Source organism: Schistocerca piceifrons, chromosome 2 (genome assembly GCF_021461385.2).
Source record: "Schistocerca piceifrons isolate TAMUIC-IGC-003096 chromosome 2, iqSchPice1.1, whole genome shotgun sequence".
NCBI lineage: Eukaryota > Metazoa > Arthropoda > Insecta > Orthoptera > Acrididae > Schistocerca > Schistocerca piceifrons.
The window spans coordinates 115,369,587-115,394,442 of record NC_060139.1 but is presented as its reverse complement, the minus strand read 5'-3'; the positions used below and the strand labels follow the sequence as shown (position 1 = coordinate 115,394,442).

General features: G+C 40.5%; 1 protein-coding gene across 1 annotated transcript in view; it reads right to left on the bottom strand.

The window, feature by feature from the left end:
* The window catches only part of LOC124777281 (UV radiation resistance-associated gene protein), a 103,608-nt gene extending 79,255 nt beyond the window's left edge, over window positions 1–24,353 (bottom strand). The window contains exons 1-3 of the mRNA XM_047252624.1: window positions 24,010–24,353; window positions 20,154–20,274; window positions 3,214–3,514 (exon numbers count right to left, since the gene is read on the bottom strand). Coding sequence (XP_047108580.1) covers window positions 3,214–3,514; window positions 20,154–20,234 — 382 coding nt within the window. The 5' untranslated portion in view covers window positions 20,235–20,274; window positions 24,010–24,353. The remainder of the gene's footprint in view (window positions 1–3,213; window positions 3,515–20,153; window positions 20,275–24,009) is intronic.
* Between the last annotated feature and the right edge of the window lie 503 nt (window positions 24,354–24,856).

Genomic DNA, 24,856 nt, shown 5'->3' with positions numbered 1-24,856 from the left:
CTGGTACAAGCTTCCATCATCATCGTCAAACACACTCACATATTTTGTAATGGCATCACTGATCTTTTACATGGCTGATACTGTGTTGCATTTGTAACTTCATACCCAGACTAAGCTTAATCAACTAGAGATTTCTTTTCAACTGTACTATTATTTTAAGTTTATCAAAACTACTAAGAACAATGGACATATTTAGTTGCAATTACGAATGGCATAACAACAGTGTGATCTGTCTCAAGAAAACATTCAGTGGTCACACTGAACAGTGACAATGGACTGACAGGGAGCGAGAAACTGCTGAATTGGCCAGCCCAGTACCAGCAGAACTACTACATGGTGTGCACATGAGTTTTAATTTGCCAACTGGGAAGCAGTAGCATTAATTAGATAATCAGTGTTCATTCTACTGCACATACTGAAGAGAACACATATGAGAAAATGTGGAAACAATTTTTGTACAAAAACGTGCTGCCTTTTGCTTATAAATTTGCTGGAGGAGGAGGAGGAGATTAGTGTTTAACGTCCCATCGACAACGAGGTCATTAGAGACGGAGCGCAAGCTCGGGGTACGGAGGGAAGTGGAAGGAAATTGGCCGTGCCCTTTCAGAGGAACCATCCCGGCATTTGCCTGAAACGATTTAGGGAAATCACGGAAAACCTAAATCAGGATGGCCGGAGATGGGATTGAACCGTCGTCCTCCCGAATGCGAGTCCAGTGTGCTAACCACTGTGCCACCTCGCTCGGTATAAATTTGCTGAACTAGTGGTATTACCTGACAAGTTCCATGACATGGAGAATGGCAAATAATTCGAGCAGACAAATACTACACTATCAACAAGTAGTTGTGGACAACAATGGAGCAACAAGCCTTGAAGCAGTCTTATAGAAACATCACAGTTGATTGGCAGTGACTTGAAAGTTTCTGTTCTGCATTTTCTGGTGCAACGAGATCCCACAGATCCACACAGATAGCAACAGAATTCTCCTGATTCACAGTAATCCCATTATTTTTAGTATGGATAGTTGTGCATAAACTTTTGCTTCAAAATAATCATAAATTTTGCACTTAAAGTAGTACACAGGACTGATATATATTGGGTTTTGCTAATACACGGGGTGCAGAAAAACAACTGACAAAAATTGTAAAGTAGAAAGACAGCATCAAAAAGAGAAATTTGAGTACAGGAACTAGGTGCCACAGTTGCAGGTATTCAAGGCTACAGGAATGTAATTGGAATCTGACCTATGGAAGTCTTTACTCAAAATTATATGTAATCCACTGAAAATGTATACATAAACAAAACATTTGGACTAATCAATCATCACAATGAGAACAAGAAAAACTTAAAGCTTCACACACATATGTATTGTACTTAGCTGATGTGCCATACAGCACTTCTTTAGAAAAGAAAACAATCACATATCCTGGTTTCATGTTTCAACATGTCCTAAAAAGGTAAAAGTACATGAAAAATTAGTATGCTCTTGTACACAGACTTGCCAATACTAGTTAACATAAGCATATCATAACAAATATCCCAACTGACCATCATTTTCACACTGCCATAATGCTGTAAATATAGAACTATGACCCCTTGTTCCTGTACTCAAATTTCTTCATTTGATGCGGTCTTCCTGCCCTACTCTTTCGGTCAGCTTGTACTTTGCAGCTTGTCATGTTAAATTGTTTGCAAATTTACTAAATACGTTCATAAGATGCTGTTGTGAAATAAAGAGATTCATAAGAGATCTCAAATGTGGGAGATTTTGTTAGATATTCTGAATCACAGTGGAATCTGGTTTATATGGACTAGGTGCTCCTAAATCATGCAAATTATTGAAAATCCAGATAAGCCAGAAATTCATAAAAAATTAGAATGACATGGGTTAAATGCCATAAACATACACATTACTTTTATTCACAAAGTGGCTGCAGAACACACACACATAAAAGACTGTTGTAATTTGCAAGCTTTCGGGCCCAATGGCTCCTTCTTCAGGCGGAAGGGTTGAAGACAAAGGAAGAAGGATGAAGGAAAAGGACTGGAGAGGTCTAGGAAAAGGGGTAGATTTCAGGAAAGTCACCCAGAAGTGTGGTCAGGGGAGGCTTACCACACTTACTGCACATACTGAAGCCTGATATATATGAGAAAATGTGGAAGCAATTTATGTACAAAAAAGTGTTGTTTTTTGCTTATAAATTTGGTGAATTGTTGGTATTACCTGACAGGTTCTATGATATGGAGAATGGCAAATGATTTGAGCAGACAAATAGTTCACTATCAACAAGTAGTTGTGGACAACAATGGAGCAACAAGTCTTGAAGCAGTCTTATAGGAACATAACAGCTAATTATCAATAACTTGAAAGTTTCTGTGCTGCACTTTTTGGTGCAATGAGATCGCACAGATCCGCACAGACAGCAACAGAATTCTCCTGATTCATGGTAATCCCATTCTTTTTAGTATAGATAGTTGTGTATAAACTGTTGCTTCAAAAAATCATAAATTTTGCACTTAAAGTAATACATAGGACTGTCATAATGGGTCATATACTGTCTGGCCCCCTCATCCCGTATGGCAAGTCTCCCTTGACCACGGTTCCGGGTGACTTTTCCAAAATGTACCCCTTTTCCAAGACCTCTCCAGCCCTTTTCCTTCACCCTTCTTCCTTCACCTTCAACCCTTCTGCCTGAAGAAGGAGCCACTGGCTCTGAAAGTTTGCCAATTGCAACAGCCCTCTATGTGTATGTTCTGGCGCCACTTGTTGAGTAGATTTTTTTATCTATCTAATTAAATAATTTTGTCAATAATTGATTGTTTTTGTTGTTACATTACATTTGTTATCAAACACAAATTATACATTGTTTTTGTTGTTACATTACATTTGTTATCAAACACAAATTATACATGATTTCTACATAAATGTTGACCAGATATTGAAACCAAAATGTAGTGAGTTTTATATACTTATAACAGGAGCATCAAAGAGCATTACTGTCAGCCCAAAACATTTGTTCCATTACCTGCAATTGCTGGTAAAGTTGATTCTCATAATTATTTTTTATATGAAGGAATAGTACTTATCCTCAGTGAGATCAATTCTGCAAATTTCTCCAATAAATTATCATGGCCTTCGTCCCTTAGATACATGCAAGTCATATCCATACATACTATAAAAGACATACGAACATATATTGCTCTATTTCTTACCGTTTACTGCAGTATTTACATTGCCCACAAAATCATTCACTTCAATTTCTTCCCACTTTGGATTTTCACTCTCCAGCTTTTCACTGGTATAAAATGGTGATGACATTGTTGTCAAGTGTAAAGTGTAGTAGAAAGAAAATTTTTTGTTGTCAGATTTCTGCTTCTGGAGAATGTAATCTGGAGAACAGCACGTCCTGGCTGGTTTCTGTTGGTGTGCCCAATCTATTTTCACATCATGACTATCTTCTCCATTAATACCAACATTGTAGGCAATAACTTGGATTAAATTTCGCAAACGTAACTAAAAAAAAAAAAAAAAGGTAATTTGGAACATAAGTTCACAATCTTTGTATAAAGCACATTAACTACAAAAATACATCTGATGGGCTCAGAAAGAAACGTTAGAATATCAATCAAAACTGAAAACCAAGTAACTTCAAAACATCACATATACCAGGTGTGTATAATTAAACTTTCTCTATTTTAACATGTCATAACACAGAAACTAATCACCATACGAGAACCAAACTTGGTAGCATTTATCTCAAGGACATGGGGAAGAGAAATAATACAGAATTAATTCAACTGAAACACTTTTAATGTGCTGCTACAATACATCATACCCTTACATACTGGTATCATTACTGCTACAAAAGAGGCTCATTATGGTGCCCATCAGTGTCCAGAAGAGCCTGGACATACAGGATTGCATTCTTCACAGCAGAACAAAGCATGTCCGTAGGTATGCTGACTACATCTCTTGATATGCTGCACTTCAGATCAGCATATGTGTGAATGTTCCCCTGGAAAACACTGTCCTTCAGGCAGCCGCACAACCAGAAATACCACGTAGATCAGGTGATCATGCTGACCAAGCATTTGGAAATGATCGGCTGATAATTCGATCGTTTCCAAATGTGTCTCTGAGAAGCAGGTGAACTTCACAAGTAATAGGTGCACGAAATCTGTTGAGTTCAATGTGTCTCTCTCCTGTAGGGCGGGTATGACATGGTGGCAAAGCATATCACAGTAATGCTGGACAGCCAGACTGCACATCCTTGGTCCTTGAGCACCAACCTCTTTTACAAAAAAATGCCAATGATGAATGTAGCTGTGAATGCACACCATATGGTGACACATTCACCTCACAGGGGAACTTTATGCACAGTGACTGGAGGTGAAGATCCCCACACTCGGAAAATCTGTGTGTTCATTTCACCAGTCAGAGAAAAATGAGCTTTGTCTGTCCATAGGATGGTCGTGGGCCAGCCCTCATCAACTTAAATTCTAGTGGGAAAGTGGAGACCAAAGTCAACATAGCATCATATGTCCTGTGGTGCAAGCTGCTGTGCAATCTGGATCTTGCACGGATACCATTTGAGAATGGTTTGAAGCACCTTACGTACAGTGGACCATGGGATGTTCAACTGTCATGACACAGCATGCCACTGCCTGATGATCGGGAATTGTGTGCAGTGTTGTCTGCCAAAGCAATAGCAATTTTATCAACCACCTCAGATGCAACCAGTCATCGGCCTCTTCCCAAAGCGATGCCCAGTTCTCCGATTGATTCAAATTTCTTCATCGTGCTCCCCACAGCAGGTGGAGAAAACAGACCCTTCCTCAATCCTTTCAGCCAGTGATATTTCTGAAGTGCAGATGCAGCACTACTGTTGTTTTGATAATAGAGCTTCACCAATAATTCCCTGCTCCTTTTTTCCAAGCTCATGTTGACACATCAACAAGTGCGCTGCGACTGGTCAAGTGTGTGAGACTATGAATCACGATGTCTGATCACAGCACCTGGTGGTCATAGTTGGAACTGGATGGTGGCACTGTGACACATGGAAATCATGCACCCAATACTCTGGACATTAATGCTACCAAGTTTGATAATTGTACGGTAATTAGTTTCCATGTTATAACATGTTAAACAGGGAAAATTTAATTATAACTATCCCGCATACTGGATAAATGTCACTAATGAATATAATAAAATAAACTGTTCTTAAAAACTGTATAAATGATCTTTTGTCAATAATTTTAATTATCTTTTCTAAATGATATTAATTCTACTTCATAAGTAAAATTATCTTTGATGAACAATTCTCATTTCCTCTCACAAGTAAATTTCATTATGTAAAATACTTACACTTATAAAGTACATTTAAATACAATGCAGTTTATACTTAATAATTCTCATTTATAAATTATTTTAATAAAAAAATGATTTTAGGAGTAAGGATAACTACTCAAATACCTGAGCTTTTTTATAGGTACATAAACAAAATTGATAATGTTGTGGGAAAAACCATTCTCAGAGCTATAAAGTGAAGTGAAGTGAAGTGAACACACACACACACACACACACACACACACACACACAGTATTTGTCCAAAAGCTAATAATGTTCTATTTATGTGCCTGTCGATGGCTCAGTGCCTTAACTATGCAACGAATTGCTACCTTTGCTCGCTAAACAGTACAGTCTATCAACAACCTCCCATTTCCATATTTTATCGAAAATTAAATTTATAAATCCCTTAAGTGTTGCATTTCATTGCATAAAGCTTTTTAACTGATTACCTTACGCAAAAATCGACTGTCAAAATGGAGAAGTTTGCAAAATTCTGCAGAACTGTCAAGAATGGCAATCAGTGAGAGTAACGTCAGTGTTGTTTCTTTGTGAGATCTTGTAATACAGCCTATGTGAGGAAAGACGCTGGTCCTTTCTGGAGATCCAGTGATTGTCACTGTCACTACACAATAAAGCAGAAAGAGCAGCTAATCTTGAAACACTGAGGGTATTCAGACGTAGTGCAAGAACAGTTAGCAGGTTTGTGAACTGCAGTCTGCAGTATTACTACTGTTATGGCTAGATTAGACAAGCCTTTCAAATTGGTGAAAACATCCAGGTGATGCTGGGAGTTTGATAGCTCCAGTTACCTGTCTCTAACAGGTTAAATGTTATATAACTGGGCAAACACATTCAGAATACCCAGGGAGTTCAGAAGCAGTATGGCAGAACAAGGCCTAAGGTGCAAGCTAAGCCGAGAAAGAAACATTTTAAGATGAACAAGAAAGTCTTATTGCTGGTAGTAGTCACAGGAGGGGAATATAGAACCGATATATAAACCTTTACGAAGTAATTACCAGGTAACTAATATTTTTAAACATAGTACACACTTCAGAAATGTCACCTACGATTTACATCCTGCGGAGGAGAATTTTGGAAAAGATGTGTCATAGCAGTAGGAGGTGCAGGGAACAGTTTGCACCACAACTTTAATTACACAACTGAGAACATCAAACAATGTGAGGACTGTGTCACTCTTTGAACAGTATGATAAACAATGTATGATCATGTCACTGCACAGTTTGGAAAAATTGCTCAGGAAAGGGGGATGACGTTTACATATGGGCGTGATAGTTTCATTGTTCCTTAATATGCGCTTTCTGTATGGTGTGGTTAGCACTTGAATGCTTTTTGTGAGAACCTAATTGTATGGCAAATTGTCAGAAGCACTCAGTTTGACGAAAGCAGTATCTATCATATCCTAATAATTTCCTATATGTTTCCTAAGCCTTTTAGGGTAAATTAATCCAAAAGATAGAGCTTCAGAATATAGTAGATAACAGCTCAAACAGTTACAAGCAAAACAACATACAGCAGTAGGACAAATTCATCAAAGTCAAAGAAAATGCATTTAATATCTCCCATCAGATCAGAAGTCTACTAAGTAGAGTGAACTTCTCATATCCATACAACAAAATGAAAGGATAGATGGAATGTCAGCAAATTTGTTCTGCAGGATGTATCTTAAGATTCATACTGCAACTACAGACAGTTATTAAAAGTTCTGCAGATTTAACTGGAGAATCATTGTTTAACAGACACTGGCAGTTTCTTTTTAGACAAAGCAACCTGTAGCAATGTAGATGCAAAAACAACTGCCAATGGTTTTTCTGAGCATTATGGCCAAATGTTAATAACAAAATATACTGACCAGTTAAATACAGATCGTGGAATAAAGGTACTATCTTGCAGAATCATAAAAAAATGACTATCACAGTGTTTAGAGAGAAATTATGTGAAGAACACTGGGGAGAAATTTTTAAAGCAGACACCACTGGTGGACAATTGAACACTTTTTCAAATACATGTCTACAACACTATGAGTCTTGTTTTCCCCTAAAACAAACAACATTAACTTCAAACAAAACCAAAGATAAGGATATAGGTACAGAAAAGGACAAGTGTCTTATGCTGTGAAGAGAGAGCTTTGCCTAATTCAGAGTGCAAGCTGTAGTAAAGAGTTTATATTCCATTACCACCAATATTGCAAATTCTTCAGTCTGTCATTAAGTAATGGAAACATGCACTATGCTCAAAAATAAAACACTGCTAGAATAAAGTATAGCCCATTTGGAACATTAACAAACAAGAAACACACAATAATGGTGACCAAAAGGAAATTGCATTCCTAGTGTCAAAAATACTACCCCTATGGAGATTAAAAGAAATCCATCAGATCATTAAAAAGTATATAGCAGAATATTAAAATTTTGTACAAACTTGATAAGATTACCCTTAAGATGCCTTTGTAATCAATCAATGACTTAGGTCACATTTCTTGACAGATTTAAATATGCTGTAGTAACACCGATCTATAAACTGGAGGTATGGCGACCACCTAACTACACACATATTTCTCTCCGCTCTTTCCATAAACGTTTGAGAAAGTGGCCAATTATAGATTATCAATTCATTTAACTGAGCTGAACTAGATAAGGGCCCCTAAGTTTCGGTTTAGATTCTTCGCAAAGGTGCAACACAGTACCTCACAAATTAAGTCCTAGCAAAGCTTAACAATAAAAATTATCCAGATGGTATATTTATGAACCTGTCAGAGCCTTCTGAATGTGTGGATAACAAAATTCTCCATGCTAAACTAGTGTGTTGTGGCATTAATGGCATTTACATTTCATTCACAACAGAGTGCTTCATTGACAAATGGTGTCACAGACTTAAAACTAATCTCAGAATAGGGGAGCATAAGTTATGGGGTACCCCAAGTATTAATACTGAGCCCACTTGTTCTTAATCTACATAAATGATCTTCCAATGATTTTAAAGGTAATTAAAAATGGTTCTGTTTGATAATGACAGGCACAGTAAGCACGAGTCCAAACTCTATGATTGCTGAACAAACTTATAGGTGGTTCACAGCTGACAGCTTAATTCTTGATCTCACTACTCACAATACACAAGCCAAAGTGACATGTTAGCACCAGAAGTACACATTAATGGTTAGACATTAAATGGAACATCCTGTGTAAAATTCCTTGGTGTAAAGCTCGACAAGTTAAAATTGAGGTAAAACATACCAAAACTAATCAAGCAGTACAGATCAGTATCTATTGCCCATATAAGCATATCTCATTGTGCTGACCTGACAGCAGGAGTGTTTACTTATTCTGGTTGGTTGGTTGGTTTAAAGACTGAAGGAAAGGGGTAAAGGAAGAAAGAGGGGTGAGTTGGCCCATCCTGGGTGCAGCTGGAGGCCCTCACAGGTAGAAAGTGCGACTGGGGGGACATACCCACAGCCACTTAACACAGGCATCCCACCCAATAATACACAAAAAAGACTAGCAACATGGACAGAGCGGGAGAAAAACAGGAAAAGCACCACATCAAACAGAACACACGATAAGTGGGAAGAAGAGAAAAAGAACGGGAAGGACAAATGCTGCTGCAGGCCACCAAGCCCACACAGCCATTGTCCTGTTGCAGCAGAGAAGCCAACAGGGCGTCCTGACAATTCCTCAATGGAACAACAAGGCTGAGGCGCTGTAAGAGTGATAAAAGCTCTTTCATAAATAAACTGTAAAACCACGTCAGCCACTGAGGCATCATCCACTAACACCACGGGTAGAGACTGAGGAATATTAAAGAGTGCAGCACAGGGTAGATTTCGGACAGTCCAGCAAAATGTGGACCATCACCAAACGTACACCACAACAACTGTGGTGTGGATCCTCGTGATGGAGGAGATAACCACGAGTCAGCAAAGTATGGCTGATGCAGAGCCGGAAAAGGACAATGGAGACCTTGCGAGAGGCCCGCACAGAGGACCTCCACATATCCGTAGTCTCATTTATCACCCATAGTTAGTTTGGTGAAGTCAGAGTGTCATTCCATATTCCAGATCCTTAGAACTTAACAGCATAATAACGATAAAAGAACCAGTTTAGGAATAACAATATCAAGAGGCGGCTTGCTGATAGCCTATTTGACTATCAGGAAGTTCATTCCCCAGGATCCCAATCTGACCCAGAGTCCGGTGTCCACATTGTTTGAGGGCAAAAAAGGGAATCCTGGATAGTCAGGACCAAGGGATGATGAGGGTAAAACTGGTTAAGAGCTTGTAAACCAGTCAAAGAACTGCTACAAATAAGAAGGACTCACCAGTGTAGGAAAGGATATGCTCAAGAGCATGAGAATGGCTACCAGGTCCACAGTGAAAACACTGTAGCCATTTGGCAAGGAATGGAATTCATTACATCCTGTTGAATGTAAGCAAAGCCAGTGCGACTGGCAACCATCAAGCCATCAGTATAGACTACTTCTGAACCTCGAAACATGATGAGAATGGAGAAGAATTGGCAGCAGAGAGCCTCAGGTGGAGTCAAGTCTTTTGGACCTTGTGATAGGTCATGGCAGAGTTGTGGATAGGGAATGCACCACTGAGGAATACATGAAAAGGCCCGGAGAAGAGGTAGTAAAGGGGAAAGCTGTAATTCTGAAAAAATGGGCCAGATGTGGATGGTGATTGAAACCCCGGACCTGGGCTGCTGTTGTAGGAGGGGGATCTCTGTATCTGGAAAGAGGAGATTGTAGGTCAGGTGCTCTGAGGAGCTGCAGATGCATAACACTTAAGCAATAAACTGCAGTTGATGCAGAACCCAAAACAGTGGAACCCCTGCCTTGGCTGGGAGGCTGATCAAGGAATAGTCCCCTAGGCACCACCTGCCAGCCACACCCCACAATGATGCATCGGGTCAAGCATGCCATGCCATATGCGAGACTCCTGTGATCCAGATGGAACTGGACCAATGCTTTGTGGAGTTGTAGTTGACCAGAGGGGCCCACATCTCAGTTGGTACTGCTGAAGCATCAAAGAGCGTTGAGGTGCGACCAACATATGCCACAGTTGACAAAGATGGGGAGGTCATGTCAATGGGGCATCAAAGACCAGTCCCAAAAAATTATGGGAGCCCACCAAATTGAGGGAATGGCCATTAAGGTATAGATCCAAATGGGGGTGGACTGTACAGAAATGACAGAAATGCATAGTGCAGGTCTTGGCAGCCAGATTTGGAAGGCATGAGTGAGAACCCAGCACTGCAGTCAGTGTATTGCTCCCTCTGGTCCGCATTCAGCAACGCTCATCATGGACGATCAAAAATCACAGCCGCCACCAGACCATTGATAGCCATTACAAGGAGAGGGACAAGCAAAACAAAATCCTGTGTAGCCTTTTTCTCCTACAGATGGAAGGTGCTATGGGAGGTGCCAACCTGTACCTGAAAAGCGTTACATGAAAGTTCTGGATAAAAACTGGAAACGGGCTACAGAGGCCCCACTCATATAAGGTACCAAGGATGTGGTGGCACAATGTGGTACCATAAACTTTATACAGATTGAAGAAGATTGCAACAAGGTGTTGATGCGGGCAAAAGCCATTCAAACAGCAGAATACATGTGGACTAAATTATCTGCAGCAGAACGGCCTTGTCGAAAACCACCCTGCATCAAAGCCAAAAGATCCCAAGATTCAAAGATCCAATACAGCCTCTGACTCACCATAAGTTCAAATAACTTGCAGAGGTTATGGGTTAAACTGATCGGATACTAGCTGTCCATCTGAAGGGGTGGTTTTCCCAATTTGAAAACTGGAATAATGACACTTTCCTGCCACTGGGAAGGGAATTCCCCCTCACTTCAGAAATAGTTACAAAGGGCATGTACATAACATTGGCTGGCCACCAGTAAGTGTTGAAGCATTGGTTGTGCATCTGATCCTGATCCTGTCCACAAGCCATGTCAGGGCAGAGAGCAAGGTTGCTGTGAATTCCCATTCACTAAACAGGGCACAAGGAGGCTACAGGCAAAGGGGAATGAAAGATAAAGGGAGTGGTTCCACACAGTGTTTGATAAGCTGGAACTCTGAGGCCTGGATGAAATGCCGAGCAAAATGCTCAGTGATAGAGTCCAAGCTGGTAAGGACAACACCATCCAGGGAAATTCCTGGGACACCCTCAGGAGTGCGGCGACCAAAAATATGCCTGATCTATGCTGACACATGTGAAGATGGAGTGGGCAGCCCTATAGCGGCAACATATCGTCCCCAACAAATCCGTTTCTACTGTTTAAGAAGATAAAGGGCCGTGGCACAAAGCTGTTCAAAGGCCAGGAGGTGGTTGGGAGATGGATGCTGTTTGTAGCATCGGAGGACACAGCTGTGGTCTTTAATATCTGCAGAAATTTCAAGGCCCCACCAAGGGGCAGTCTTCCGCCAAGGAGACCCCGACAAAGACTGAATCACTGAAACAGCTAGTGGAAGGATGGCATTGGTCAAACTCTGCACAGACTCATCAGTGCTGTCATGTGATGAAGCGGTTGGGATGGCAGCCAAGGAAAGGGCATCCTAATCCACATTACTACAAGCCTACATGGAAGCGTGCCCAGGTGAGTGACGCTGAAGATAAGACAACCACAAAATGATAGCTGTTGCACAAATAGTTGTGAATGCCCCATAGAATGGAGGGGAGGAATCCAGGGCTGTAGATCAATGGCTGAGAAAGAGCCATGTACCGCATGAAAGTGTATGGGAGCCCCAGTGTTGAGGAGGCAGAAATCAAGCCCTGCCAGCAGGTCTTCAACAATCCTGCTGTGGTGAGTGGTCACAGTACCACCTCACAGAGGGTTATGGGCCTCAAAATCCCCAAGGGGAAGGAACGAAGGAAGGAGCTGTGTAAGGAGGTCAAAAAGAGCAGGAAGCATAGGAGGCCAGTCAGGTGAAGATAAAGATTGCAAATCATTACCACAGAGTCTAAATGGTTCCGATGGCCACTGCTTCTAGTGTGGTTTGAAGAGGCAGCCAGGGACTAAATGTCCAAGCAGACCAAGTTATAGACACTACCAGAGGCTCTCAAAAGGTTGGCCTCGTTCCGACAGATGGTTTGGAAACCATGAAGAGTCGGTAAATGACTATCCACGAAACGAGATTCTTGCAATGCAACACGAGCTACTGAGTAGAGACAAAGAAGAGACTGCAATTCTGGAAGGTGACAGTAGTAACCATTACAGTTCCATTGGAGGAGAGTAGTACAAGAATCAATCATTGTGTCGAGTCAGTGTCCATCATCATTAATGACGGAGGGCAAGAGGAGGTGTGGTCAGGAAGAGGGCAAGTCGAGGGAAGGAAATGGTAACTGCCACAGAGGAGGAAAGAGAAGGGGACAGAATGGAGGTATGAAGGAAGGAAGAGAAGGAAGGGACACAACAGAAGAAAAGTTAAATTTTAAAGATACCAGGCGGAGACAGTCAAATTTCTGTCAGGCCTCAGAGTAACAGACGTTCAAGAGTTTGGTTCCTGAATCTTCCTTCCCCTTTTGTAGATCAGGCAGTCTGGTGAGCAATAAGAATGTGGTCTGGAACAGTTCATACACTTGGACAGTGGAGTGCAAGGACTCCCAACATGGAGAGGGCAGTTGCAGTCACCACAAATAGGACTTGCCTCACATTGTGAAGATGTGTGACCAAATGGAGACACCAGAAACAGTGCTTGGGAGATGGGGCACAGGGCTTCACATTGCAATGGCAAACCGTAACTTTCACTTTTCCAGAAGGGTACCCCCTCAAAATCCAGGATGAAAGTGCTGGTATCAATGCGATTATTCTTGTGACCTCTCCAGACTCACTCAATGAAATGTACACTGGCATCGTGCCAGATAAGTCCCAAGTTCCTCATCAGATTGAAGGAGCAGGTCTCAATGGGAAATAATGCTCTGGGTCATATTTAAGGATTAGTGAGGAATAACACTCACTGGGACGTCTCCTAAGTGCTCACATACACAAAGGGATGCCAACTGACTGGCAGAAGAGGTTTTAATCATTACAGAATCTGATCACACCTCACTAAGGGAGTCAACTTCACCAAATTTATCTTTGATGTGTTCTACAAAAAATAATGATCTGGTAGCAGCGAACGTTTCCCTGCATGTCCTGGAACAAACCAAGTAACAGGGAAAGGGTTTCGCCCCAAGCCATCAGGCCAGGCTCTATTCCTGGGGAGTGCTCAGGCAGGGGAAGGCCGGAAGAGCAAAAGCAGGAGTACAAAGAGTAGTGTTCCTATCGGAAGAGACGGCCGTAGAAGAGCCACTAGGAACGCAGAACTTAGCACATTTCATGTGCAGAGTGTCCACCCATTCCAATAAGGTGCTCACTCCATGGGTACGATGCAGCTGTTGCAATGGCTGCCTGGTGTGGCGGGAGTTCCAATGCCACAAAAATATGAGCAAACTACTACTAGGTACACACAAGGCGGTGACAGCTCAGGTACTAGAAAAGAGCAAGGAGCCAGGACAGGAGGCAGAGGAGTTAGTATGGGAAGGAGTGGATATGGCAAAGGGAGTGCAGCCTGGGAGAAACGAGAGGTTGCAATACCTCAGGGCCCCATGTGTACCACACACATACCCACAAAAGAGCTGTGGACTCCTTGGGGGCTTGTGGAAAAGGAGATAACTAAAAAGACTAAGGATGTGTTGGTGGAATAGAGGGCTGTGTAGTGCTGGAATGGGAACAGGGAAGGAGCTAGATGAGTAAGGACAATGGCTAACGATGGTTGAGGTCAGGAGGATTATGGAAATGTGGGATATATTGCAGGGAGAGTTCCCACCTGCGCAATTCTGAAAAGCTGGTGTTGGTCGGAATGATACAGGTGGCACAGGCTCTGAAATTGTGACTGAAATGAAGAACTTAGTGTTGGGAGATGTGCTCAGCAATGGGGTTGTCCAGCTGTTTCTTGGCCACAGTTTACCAGTGGCCACTCAAGCACACAGACAGCTTGTTGGTTGTCATGCCCACGTACAATGAAGTAGTCCAGTCACTAAAATCACCTATCCCGTCAAAGGCGGGGCACCTGCAAAACTAGTCATATGATCTACAAGCTAAGCTGCAAGCACTGTGCTTCCTTCTACATGGGCATGACAATCAACAAGCTGTCTGTCGGCATGAATGGCCACCAACGAACTGTGGCCAAGAAATGATGGATCACCCCATTGCTGAGCACCCCTCACCCAGCACGACGTTCTTCATTTTAATGACTGCTTCACAGCTTGTGCCAACTGGATCCTTCCCACCAACACCAGCTTTTCTAAACTGCACCTGTGAGAACTCTCCCTGCAATATATCCTATGTTCCAGTAACCCTCATGGCCTCAAACTTTTTTAGTCATCACCCTTACCCATTCGTACCTTTCCTTTTCCCATTCCAGCTCTACACAGCCCTCTATTCCACCAATGCACTCACAGTCTTTTTAATGTTCTCCTTTTCCACTACCCCCCTCTTCCCCCTACCTTCTGTCTAACCTCCTGACTGCACCTAGCTGCCCTACTCTGTCTCCAACTCGTCCCTGTACACTCCCACAAGCAGCACCTTACTGCTCCTACCCCTTACCCCTACTCTGCTATCCCTCCCCCTCCCCACCCTAGCCTCCACCTTACTCCCACCACCCAGTTGTCTCTCCAATCCTGCACTGCTGCTCACAGTCAGGCTTCAGCTGCCAGAGACTGTGGTTGTCTGTGTGTGTGTGTGTGTGTGTGTGTGTGTGTGTGTGTGTTATCCAATTTTAACAAAGGCCTTTTTGGTCAAAAGGTCACTTTCCGACAGCCTTTTTGTTGTGCCTATCTGTGACTCAGCATCTCAGCTATTTGGTGAGTAGCAACTATTCTTTTCATAACTCAAAATATTATGAATACAAATATCATTCATGCAGATGGCGACACAGATTAGGAATGTACTACCGTTTATGATAACATCACCAGCCATGTACTGTGAGCCACTGGCTGCCATAGGAAACCACCACCAACATCATTCACACAGCAACATTATTCAACTGTTCAGCAGTTACAATCTCCACAAAATGCATTTAGGCAAGTGTACATCCACATCCCTGTCTATATCTTTACTCCACAAGCCACTGTACAGCTAGTAGAAGATTGTACATGTTGTACCAGCATCATTCCCCTCCCCAAAAAAAAGGATGGGGAGCATGAAGTAATATGTTGGCACCATGAGTGTACTTAATTTATGGAACTTTTCTATAATGGTCACATCAGAAACAAGTTAGAAGAAGTAATTAGTTTTTTTCATTTATACAAGGCGCAAGAAGTCCAAAATACTGCTCTTTTGCTTGTACATTCAATAGTTACATTTACGCCCTTCATTAAAACCACTATTTCCTCACTGTGGTCTATATTTTAAACTTTTTTAAAATGTTTCACAGAAAAACAAGAACATGCTTGCCCAAAATCCCCATTTCTGCAGTGGTCCCTATACTTTGTTAGTTAAAATACATGTGCTTGCATGACACTACAGTCACCATACTGGCCAATAACATAAAGGTTCAAAGCACATTGGTTGTATTATATTCTTCAATACATCCCCAGGTAGATTTACACAAATTCTGGTATGGTTGGTGGCACTGCTCCAGTATCTTAACTACTGTGCCAGTTGATCAGCTGCTGATAGGAAGTTGGAGGTCTGTTTCCAATGGTGGTGTTTGAAAACATGAAAGTACTTTCCGAAGATTATTTTAATAACTGTCTGAACCTGAGTTGAGATGGCAAGAACAGAGCATGGCACAGTGTTAATTTGGAAGGGAGTGATGTGGTTGAGGCACTGGATTTGTATTCCATGGGTGCATTTTCTTAACTCCATCTAGTCATTTGATTTACATTGACCACATTATGACCACCTACCTAATAGGTGGTAGGTATAGCCACCTTTGGCATGGACACAGCAGCAACACATAGTGCCATGGAAGCAACGAGGCCTTGTTAGGTCACTGGGAGAAGTTTGCTCCACATCAGCGTACACAAGTCACCTAATTCCTGTAAATTCCAGTGGGGGACGATGAGCTCTGACACCAAGTTCAATCACATCATAGATGTGTTCAGCCAGTTTCAGATCTGGTGAGTTGAGGGGCCAGGAAATCTATTGGAACTCGCCGCTGTGTTCCTTGAACCCCTCCATCACACTCCTGGTCTTGTGACATAGCGCATTATCTTGTTGAAAAATGCAACTGCCATCGAGAAACATGATCATCATGAAGGGATGTACGTGTTCTGCAATCAGTGTATGATACTCCTTGGCCATCATGGTGCCTTGCACAAGCTCCACTGAACCCACAGATGCCCACATGAATGTTCCCCATAGCATAATGGAGCCACTGCCAGCTTGTCTCTGTCCAGCAGTATTTGTATCAAGGAGCTCTTACCCTGGAAGAAGACAGATTTTCGCATTCCCATAAGCATGACAAAGAAGCTATCAGGATTCATCAGACCATGCAATGCTCTGCCACCGCGCCAACGTGCAGTGCCAACGGCCATATGCCCATTTCAGTTGTATTTGTCAATGTTGTGATGTTTACATCATACATGGGTCATTGGCTGTGGAGGCCAATCTTTAAAAGTGTTTGCTCCACTGTGTGTTCAGACACACTTGCTCTCTGCTTAACATTAAGGTCTGATGTTAGTTCACCACAGTTTGCCAATGGTCCTGTTTTACCAGTCTGCCCAGCCAATGACATCTGACATCTGTAAATGGGGGTGGCTGCCCAGCCCCACGCCATCTGAACGTGGATCACCTGGACAGGTTTATATCAACAGTGGGTTGGTGGTCATAATGTTCTGACTGATTTCCTATAGTTGACTTGCATCACTTCAACTGAAAGTCGGGTTGACTATTTCAACATGCTATGGCTGATTTGTGCTACATTTCCTGTACCTAAGTTAGCACTCAGTTTCAAATGAACTCAATGTCACCAAGATATTAAGCCTCTATCATAAGGATCACTCTACTTCTGCACATTCTCGCTAAGATACATTTCTCACTCCTTATTTGAAACTTTGACAGATTCAAACTGTATGCTGGACCACAATAATCACAACCAGCACTCACAATGTCAGTTCTTTCAGTACCTTTCTCATACTTTCCAAATCTTCCAGTACCTTTCTCATACTTTCCAAATCTTCCAGTACCTCTCTCATACTTTGCGAACTTCACGTAAGTTCTCTGGATTGAAACATTGTATATTTAAGGAATTCGTGGATGATTTTGAAGCCAAATATGTCAATGTTCAATACCACTCCAAAGTTCAATAGTTAAGCTGTGGATAATCTCTGAAGAGGTTCCTTACTTTGTGAGAAGAGATTGCAACATTCCTACAGATGAGCAGAAAAGAGAATATGTACCTCTGTGATCCTCGTTGGACTGGTTAATTTGACCAGAAGCAGCAGTGTTCTTAGGGTGTACAGTTGTGACAAAGAATTGTTTATGACTAATTCTCTGAGAGGTGATTGCACTAGAATTTTAATGCATCTTTAGCTGCCATTTCTTAAACAATGTTCTGAAGGTATAATTTACTCTTTCAATTCAACTCTAAATGCCATATTTACATGTAAAAAATTTTAGTGCAGCTGAACTATCTTTCACACTCAAAAAAATAGTAAAAAAAACTCTATCATGTGATGTTTCATAATGAATGACACGTACTAACAAATGTAAATTGCTGGCTGTTCAGTTTAACCGAGGATAATGATTTAATCCTGATTATACGGAAAAATGTAATTACTACCAACAAGTTAAAATTTCTTCCAAGCAGCAACTAAATTAAGTCTTCCATGTCTTCCAGTACTGTTAAATACGGATTAACTGTCAACAACTATGAAAAGGATAGAGTGCTTTTCATCATAAAGATGACACGTTGAGTTTGTGACAAAGCAAGCTGGGATCTTTTTACTTCCTCTCTTGTTTTGCCATCTGCCTCCGTAAATTCATTTTATTTTCAGTTTTTGACTAATTACCATTAACACTTATGAGTATAATCTGCATTTTCATAAAATAGAAAGGCTGGCCCTCAATCTTAAGGACTATACCACCAGATCTAATTTTGTGTGTGTCATCAATTTCCTAATTTATTTTGATTATTCCTAGTTAATATATTTTGTTACAGGGTGAAATCAGTAATTGTTCCACGACTTAGATTCTATTGTTGACTTATAAACAAATATAAATTCTATACTGATTATACATATTTGGAAGACAAACCACTAGCAGTCTTTAAGTATTTATTTGGCTCTATTCCAAAACATGTTAGCAAAGCCAGCCCTTAATTAATTCCAAAGTAATTACCAGATTTGTCAAAAGTATTGTTTGTATAGCACTATCTTTTAATTTCATCATTTAAACAAATAATTCAGCCTAACCCTTGTAGTAGAAGAAACTATTAAAAAAGAAGGAATTTCTCTATATATTCAGTTAATGGAATGAGTTATGTTTAATTGTAATTTCTGTAAATTAAACATCGAACAACGTATAGTTTCAGTACCTACTATTGTGAGGATATATAAAGGCCTGATTTTGGTCTCGAGACAGTCAGTCCATGGCCGATTTTCAGACGAGAAACCTGTATTGGTTAGATCAACAACAATGCATCAACTTAACCGTGAAATAAGTGTAACACAAATAGGCTGTGTTAAAATAATGACAGGCTGTTCAATAGTGTCACATGTACCATATTATTCTGCAATAACTGTGTGGCTAGGTTTTTACTGCTCATAAATGTTCAATGGTAAGCTATTGTAGCAGTATGCTGATGTTTGCCTGCAAACTATTAGTGAGGCTTATCAAAAGTTAACCAATAGTGAACTGGCCATATTAACTGTTTAATTTTGGGGAAGGCGGGGGACGGGGGGACGGGGGGGGGGGGGGGGGAGGAGTCTTGTGAACAGCGAAAATAAAGAACTGTGGAATGCAACTGTCATCACAAGTTGTAGACAGGCACAACGAAAAGACTGTTACACACTAAGCTTTCAGCCAAAGCCTTCTTCAGAAAAGAAAGGAAAACACATTTACACAAGCAGACATTTCATGCACACATGACCGCTATCTCCAGCTGCTTTAGCCGGACCTCCAGCTATGTGTGTGTATTCCTTTCCTTTATGAAGAAGGCTTAGGCCAAAAGCTTTGTGTGTAACTGTCTTTTTGTTGTGCCTGTCTCCAACTTATGTGTCATCTTTATAGTGAGTAGCCATCTATCCTTTTCATAACTGTTGATATTCCAACCTGGATTTTCCATTGCTCAGTTTCATATTTAATTGTCAGTTTTGTGTTCTTATTCCATTTATTAATTTGTCTTGCATATACAGCATAAGTCACATACCAAGTTGTTATTTTAAAAACCTGCTCATCGGTACGAACTGTTACTGTGTCTGCAAATGAAATAAATGTTGCAATGCCGTAACTGATGAAGCAAATTTACAACGCTAAGGTGGTCGCTGTGAGCACCCCCCCCCTTCGCCCCCATATACCCTCAAGTATATACTCATATTTAAATGTAAGATGAAGGCGTGGAAGAAATTCAAACAGATGGATGACCTACTTGATATTTTACATAGCAATGTGTTACTGGAAAGATAAATAGTGGCCATTACTTCCAGATCACGCAGATGTAATGTGTGTTTCCAACAAGTACTAGTACAGATACTCTGGTTCACAAGATACCCAACATATGATTTATAATGAGAAGTTCATAAGATCCTGAATATTGATTTCTCAAGAAATTGTCACATTAAACTTGAATCTGACACACCTGCTGAGTGACAAGAGGTATCCATTCTTTCCATCGCGGAGCTGAGCGCTGATGTGCCATCGCCTCATTCTGCTTCTGCATCTTTCAGCCCATCCCTTAACTGCGCAACTGTGCATCACACCTATAAAATTTGGAATAGGCCTACATTGTATTAAAATAAGTAAAATGACAAATATAAAAGTAAAACATTAAAAACTTACTTTTCATCACAAAAGGAAGGAAGGTCTCTATTTGGTAAGGAGACACATATGAACTGGATTATTATTTTTTCCTAGATGAGTGGAGGAATAAATAAGAAGAGAATTTGATAGTTAAAAAAGATGTCAGTCCAAATGTTGGCATATAACACTGAACCGTTAACATATGCATGGTCTTACATGAAGATTTTGCCTCCTCTTCTCCAAATGGCTCATTCATCTAGTTTTATACTATCTAGAGTTTAACAGGGAATTACAACTACAACAAATTTTGGAACTTTTAAAACTCACATAAAGCTTTGACAAAAACTAAACACATCAGAAGTGCTAAAACAATTTTAATAGTATCGTTAGCTGAAATAGATGGGTAAACATGCAGTTATGTTGTCTTCTGCTTTTCCGTTGTGTGCTGCTGTGGGTGACAGTTCGTGTGAAGAATTCTGAGAAATTGGCTCACTGAATCGTGGGTGAGATGTACGTAGTCAATGAGATCCTCATTCATAATTTGCCTATGGTTTGTAAATAAAATTTGCTGGTATTTTGTTATATAAGGCTAGAATTTAGCCGAATGATTGATATTTTTGGCAAAATTGGTAATAGCACATACAAGTCTGTTATTCCAATGACAAAATTAAGTTTAATGCTACATTACACATTGGTCTACTACAGCAGTCTAATTTTTGGGGTGAGACTGCTTTCACCAATTCACAAGCAGATTATCACATTCCAACCTAACTTAGACTTCAGGCTATGCTACAGATCACACACACACACACACACACACACACACACACACACACACACACACACACACATTCATTGGCTTTCCCAACTCACAACCAAACTGTCACACTCCAACCTAACTAAGCTCAGGTTTTGCTAGTGGTCAGTCTGTCAGCACATCTTTGTTTTACCAACAACCAAACAAATAAGAAAAATCAGCCAGCAACCTTAAAATTCATAATAATCAGATCTATAAAAATTATTCTGGCATTCTACATATAAAAAACAAATGTAATCAATTCCTACTTGCCGAAAGAAATCATTAGATACAGCAGTTCTCATTAGCTATTGTATACTGTCGCCAGGTTGCCTATGAGCAAACATCAACTAATAGCTAACGTTTGCACACAATGCGAAAGCAGTCATCACCATAAGTAAACTTTGGCCGATAGATGGCAATGAGCCTTTTGATCACCAGTTGACAGTCATCATATAAGTAGACACTTTGATGTTACAGGTTTGTATCTTTTTTTTCTGTTTCCCAATGCTCTACTACAACTGTGGCTTTCAAGAGACAGTCTCGGGTCAAATACAGTAGCTGTGGGATCAAATAAGAGTCATCTACCACAATACCCAATGAATCTTGACTTTCAGTACCTAGGGTACTTAATTTGAGAAATACTGAGATAAGAAGAAGTGAAGTAATGTGGAAGTAAACGGTAATATTCACATATTACAAACCATTTGCGTGCAAACACATGGAGAAGAATCAAAACTTGGTTCATTTACTGCTGAAAGTTTATACCCTCTTACGCACAATATAGCCTACCATAGATCAAACAAAAACACTGTGCCCACAAGTTGGTAAAAAGCACAGAACACAACTATCTAAAACAATGGTAGAAGTGAGTCACAAAACAACTGCTCAATATCACCACACTGTAGAATCTGAGAAAGTATTCTGAGCCCAAACACAGTGAGGTGCCTCTAACAATATGAACTCTTATGTGACAAATGGCACAGCTTCCAAACACATCAGTCATGCCAAACTCACACTTGCTTTCCTCAAATGACATCCTGAAAACCATGGAAGAAGCAAACCAGTTCCTACTGTATTTCTTGACTCCTGAAAAGTATCTGATGGCATCAACTTTTATTAACAAAATGCGATCATTTAGTGTATCAAAATTTGTGACTGGACTGGTGGTTCTGGGTCTGCAACATATTGTCTTGGATGGAGAGTCACCAACTGAAGCTGAGGTGCAAAGACTGGAGGCTTGCTTTAAACATTCATACATGTAAAACTGTGGACTTCATAAAAACAGAGTACCTGATTAATGCAGTATCAATGAGTCATAAGTGGAATCAGCTGATTCAGGCAAATATTGGGATGTAACAATTTGTGCGGATACAAACTGGAATAATCCCAGAGACACTGTAATAGGTGAAGCCAGTGGCAGACATTAGTTAATTTGCAGAATACTGGGAAAACACAGTCAATCTACAAAGGAGGTTCCTCGAACACTTGTGCAACCCGTCCTAGGATATTGGTCAAATTGCAGGAGCCATACCAAATAGAGCTAAAGGGGGTTCTGTCTGTATATAATGATGGGCAGCATTAATGGTCACAAGTTTTTTAAGTCAAAGAAATGCTGAAAAGCCTGAACTGGCAGTTGCTTGAAGGTAGAGCCCCACTGTCCTGGTAAAATCTGCTTGCAAAGTTTCAAGAACTCATATTAAAGTAAGAAATTTAGCAATATACAACAGCTTCCTATGCAGTGTCCCCCACACACATGGCAAAGACAAAATTAGACTAATTACAGTGCAAGCAGAAGTATTTAAGCAGTCATTCTCCCCATGCTCCTTACGTATGTGGAACACGAAGAAAATCCAATACAATGAGAAGTCCATTCTGCACTAAATTTGCAGTGGTTTGCCGAGTGTGGATGTAGCTTCTCAGAAACATTGCATTGTTGTTAATAGTTCATGAATCAAAATACACACAAGCATCACTAATAAATCCACAAAATAGGAAATTACTTTCTGCCAAACCATATCTTGTTATGTATTTGTTTAGATCATCCTATAAACAACTGGGTGGCGCGAACAGTATACTATCTCAAACTGAGTTACAGTTACAGTCATTAAAGTTCTGTTATGGTTAAGGTCAGCATCTGGATTTATGGCAGGTTTATTTTGGGTACCTATTTGGTTGCAAATATCAGATATCAATTTAATCAGTGGTTGGTGTTATGAGGCTAACTGATGGTGACATGAAGTGGACGAAAACTTTTTGACTATTATAACTTCCTGTTACCTCATAAACTAAACTGCATTTTCAGAAATCTAAACTGCAATAGACAAATGAAATAAACTACCAACGGTGGGTAAATAATTATGAAAAATGGTATTTTTTTCATGCAAATACAGTAAGCAGTCGTTAGTAAAATTTCAGCTGTTCTGGGCAGCAATTACGAAAGTTGGAATTGGGGAGTTAGTAGTTTGGACGTACAGCACAAAATATCGTAATAACGACTTCCTTTCCTCCCCTGCCCTCCCCCCATCCGCCCCAGCACCGTCCCCCTCAAATGGCTGATATTTTATAGAATAAAGCCCGACGGGCACTACAAATTATGGAGTCCTTCCTTTTCAATGCTGGGCAACGACTATATCATCATAATCGTTTACTTTCACTGTAGTTACTTTCTGATATTCCCGTATCTCATGCAACCACTGCGGTATTCACATTGGGTGCAGTAAACAGCGAACTTAAGTATTTTCAGCAGATCAAAAAATAAATACAGTGGTAGCGTTAGTTGCCCTTCGATCACCTTTTACCAAAATTAACGTATTGTCAGTGTCGGTACTGACTGATATGTGAGAAAATGAAAACGCTAAATACTAAGTAGCAGGAAACTACATAATATTGTTCTTACCAAATAGTAAATATACAAATTTCAGTTGTCATTACAGGGTAGTTATGTATCTCTGCACACTGCAGCGCCATCGAGACCTTCACACATCAAACTACTTGGCTGTCACAAATGCAGACATATCAGACACCCTATCGCTAGCCACAGCAAGTGTTTGTCACGTGAGGACGAGCGTTAATGTATATAAGGCCATAAGTCTTCAAATCAGTTACTATTTCAAGTTGTTGATACGTCATAAAACTCTCGCAATGGAAAAATCACCATTCACATATGGCAATCACACATTTTCTTGTTTTGACAACTACAGGTTAGCAGAAAACTTAAAAACACAACATTCACAGATGTTACACAGCTACCAACCAACTACCAAAGATAAACGTAATCATTCATAAGTTTCAACGATAACAATTTTTACGTATAATTAGTATATTTTCCAGTTATTTGATCCGTTCTTTCATGCATCGTAATATCATAATGAGTGAAATCATTAGGAAAATCTGTCAGATAGTTTATACATTACTAATGTGTTATACTTAAAGAAATACCAACCAATGGTGCTTCTACCTAGCAGAAATGTTCTACAAAGGCGTTGTCTGCCGACGCTCACTAAGAAATTTTTAGAAAGATTTGAAACAATGATGTGTAAATGCTTCAGGAATAAAGGACACCACTCACCAAAAATCAGAAGCATTGAGTTGTCAACAGGCACACACAAAAGAAATAAAACTTGGTAGCTTTCAGAGTTATACTTTGACGAGCTGGAGAAAATTGAATACACACATACACACGCCTTTGTCCCTGCATGTTGCCAGTTCGACCGACACCACCGAAGTTATTTTTCGGCAGGTGG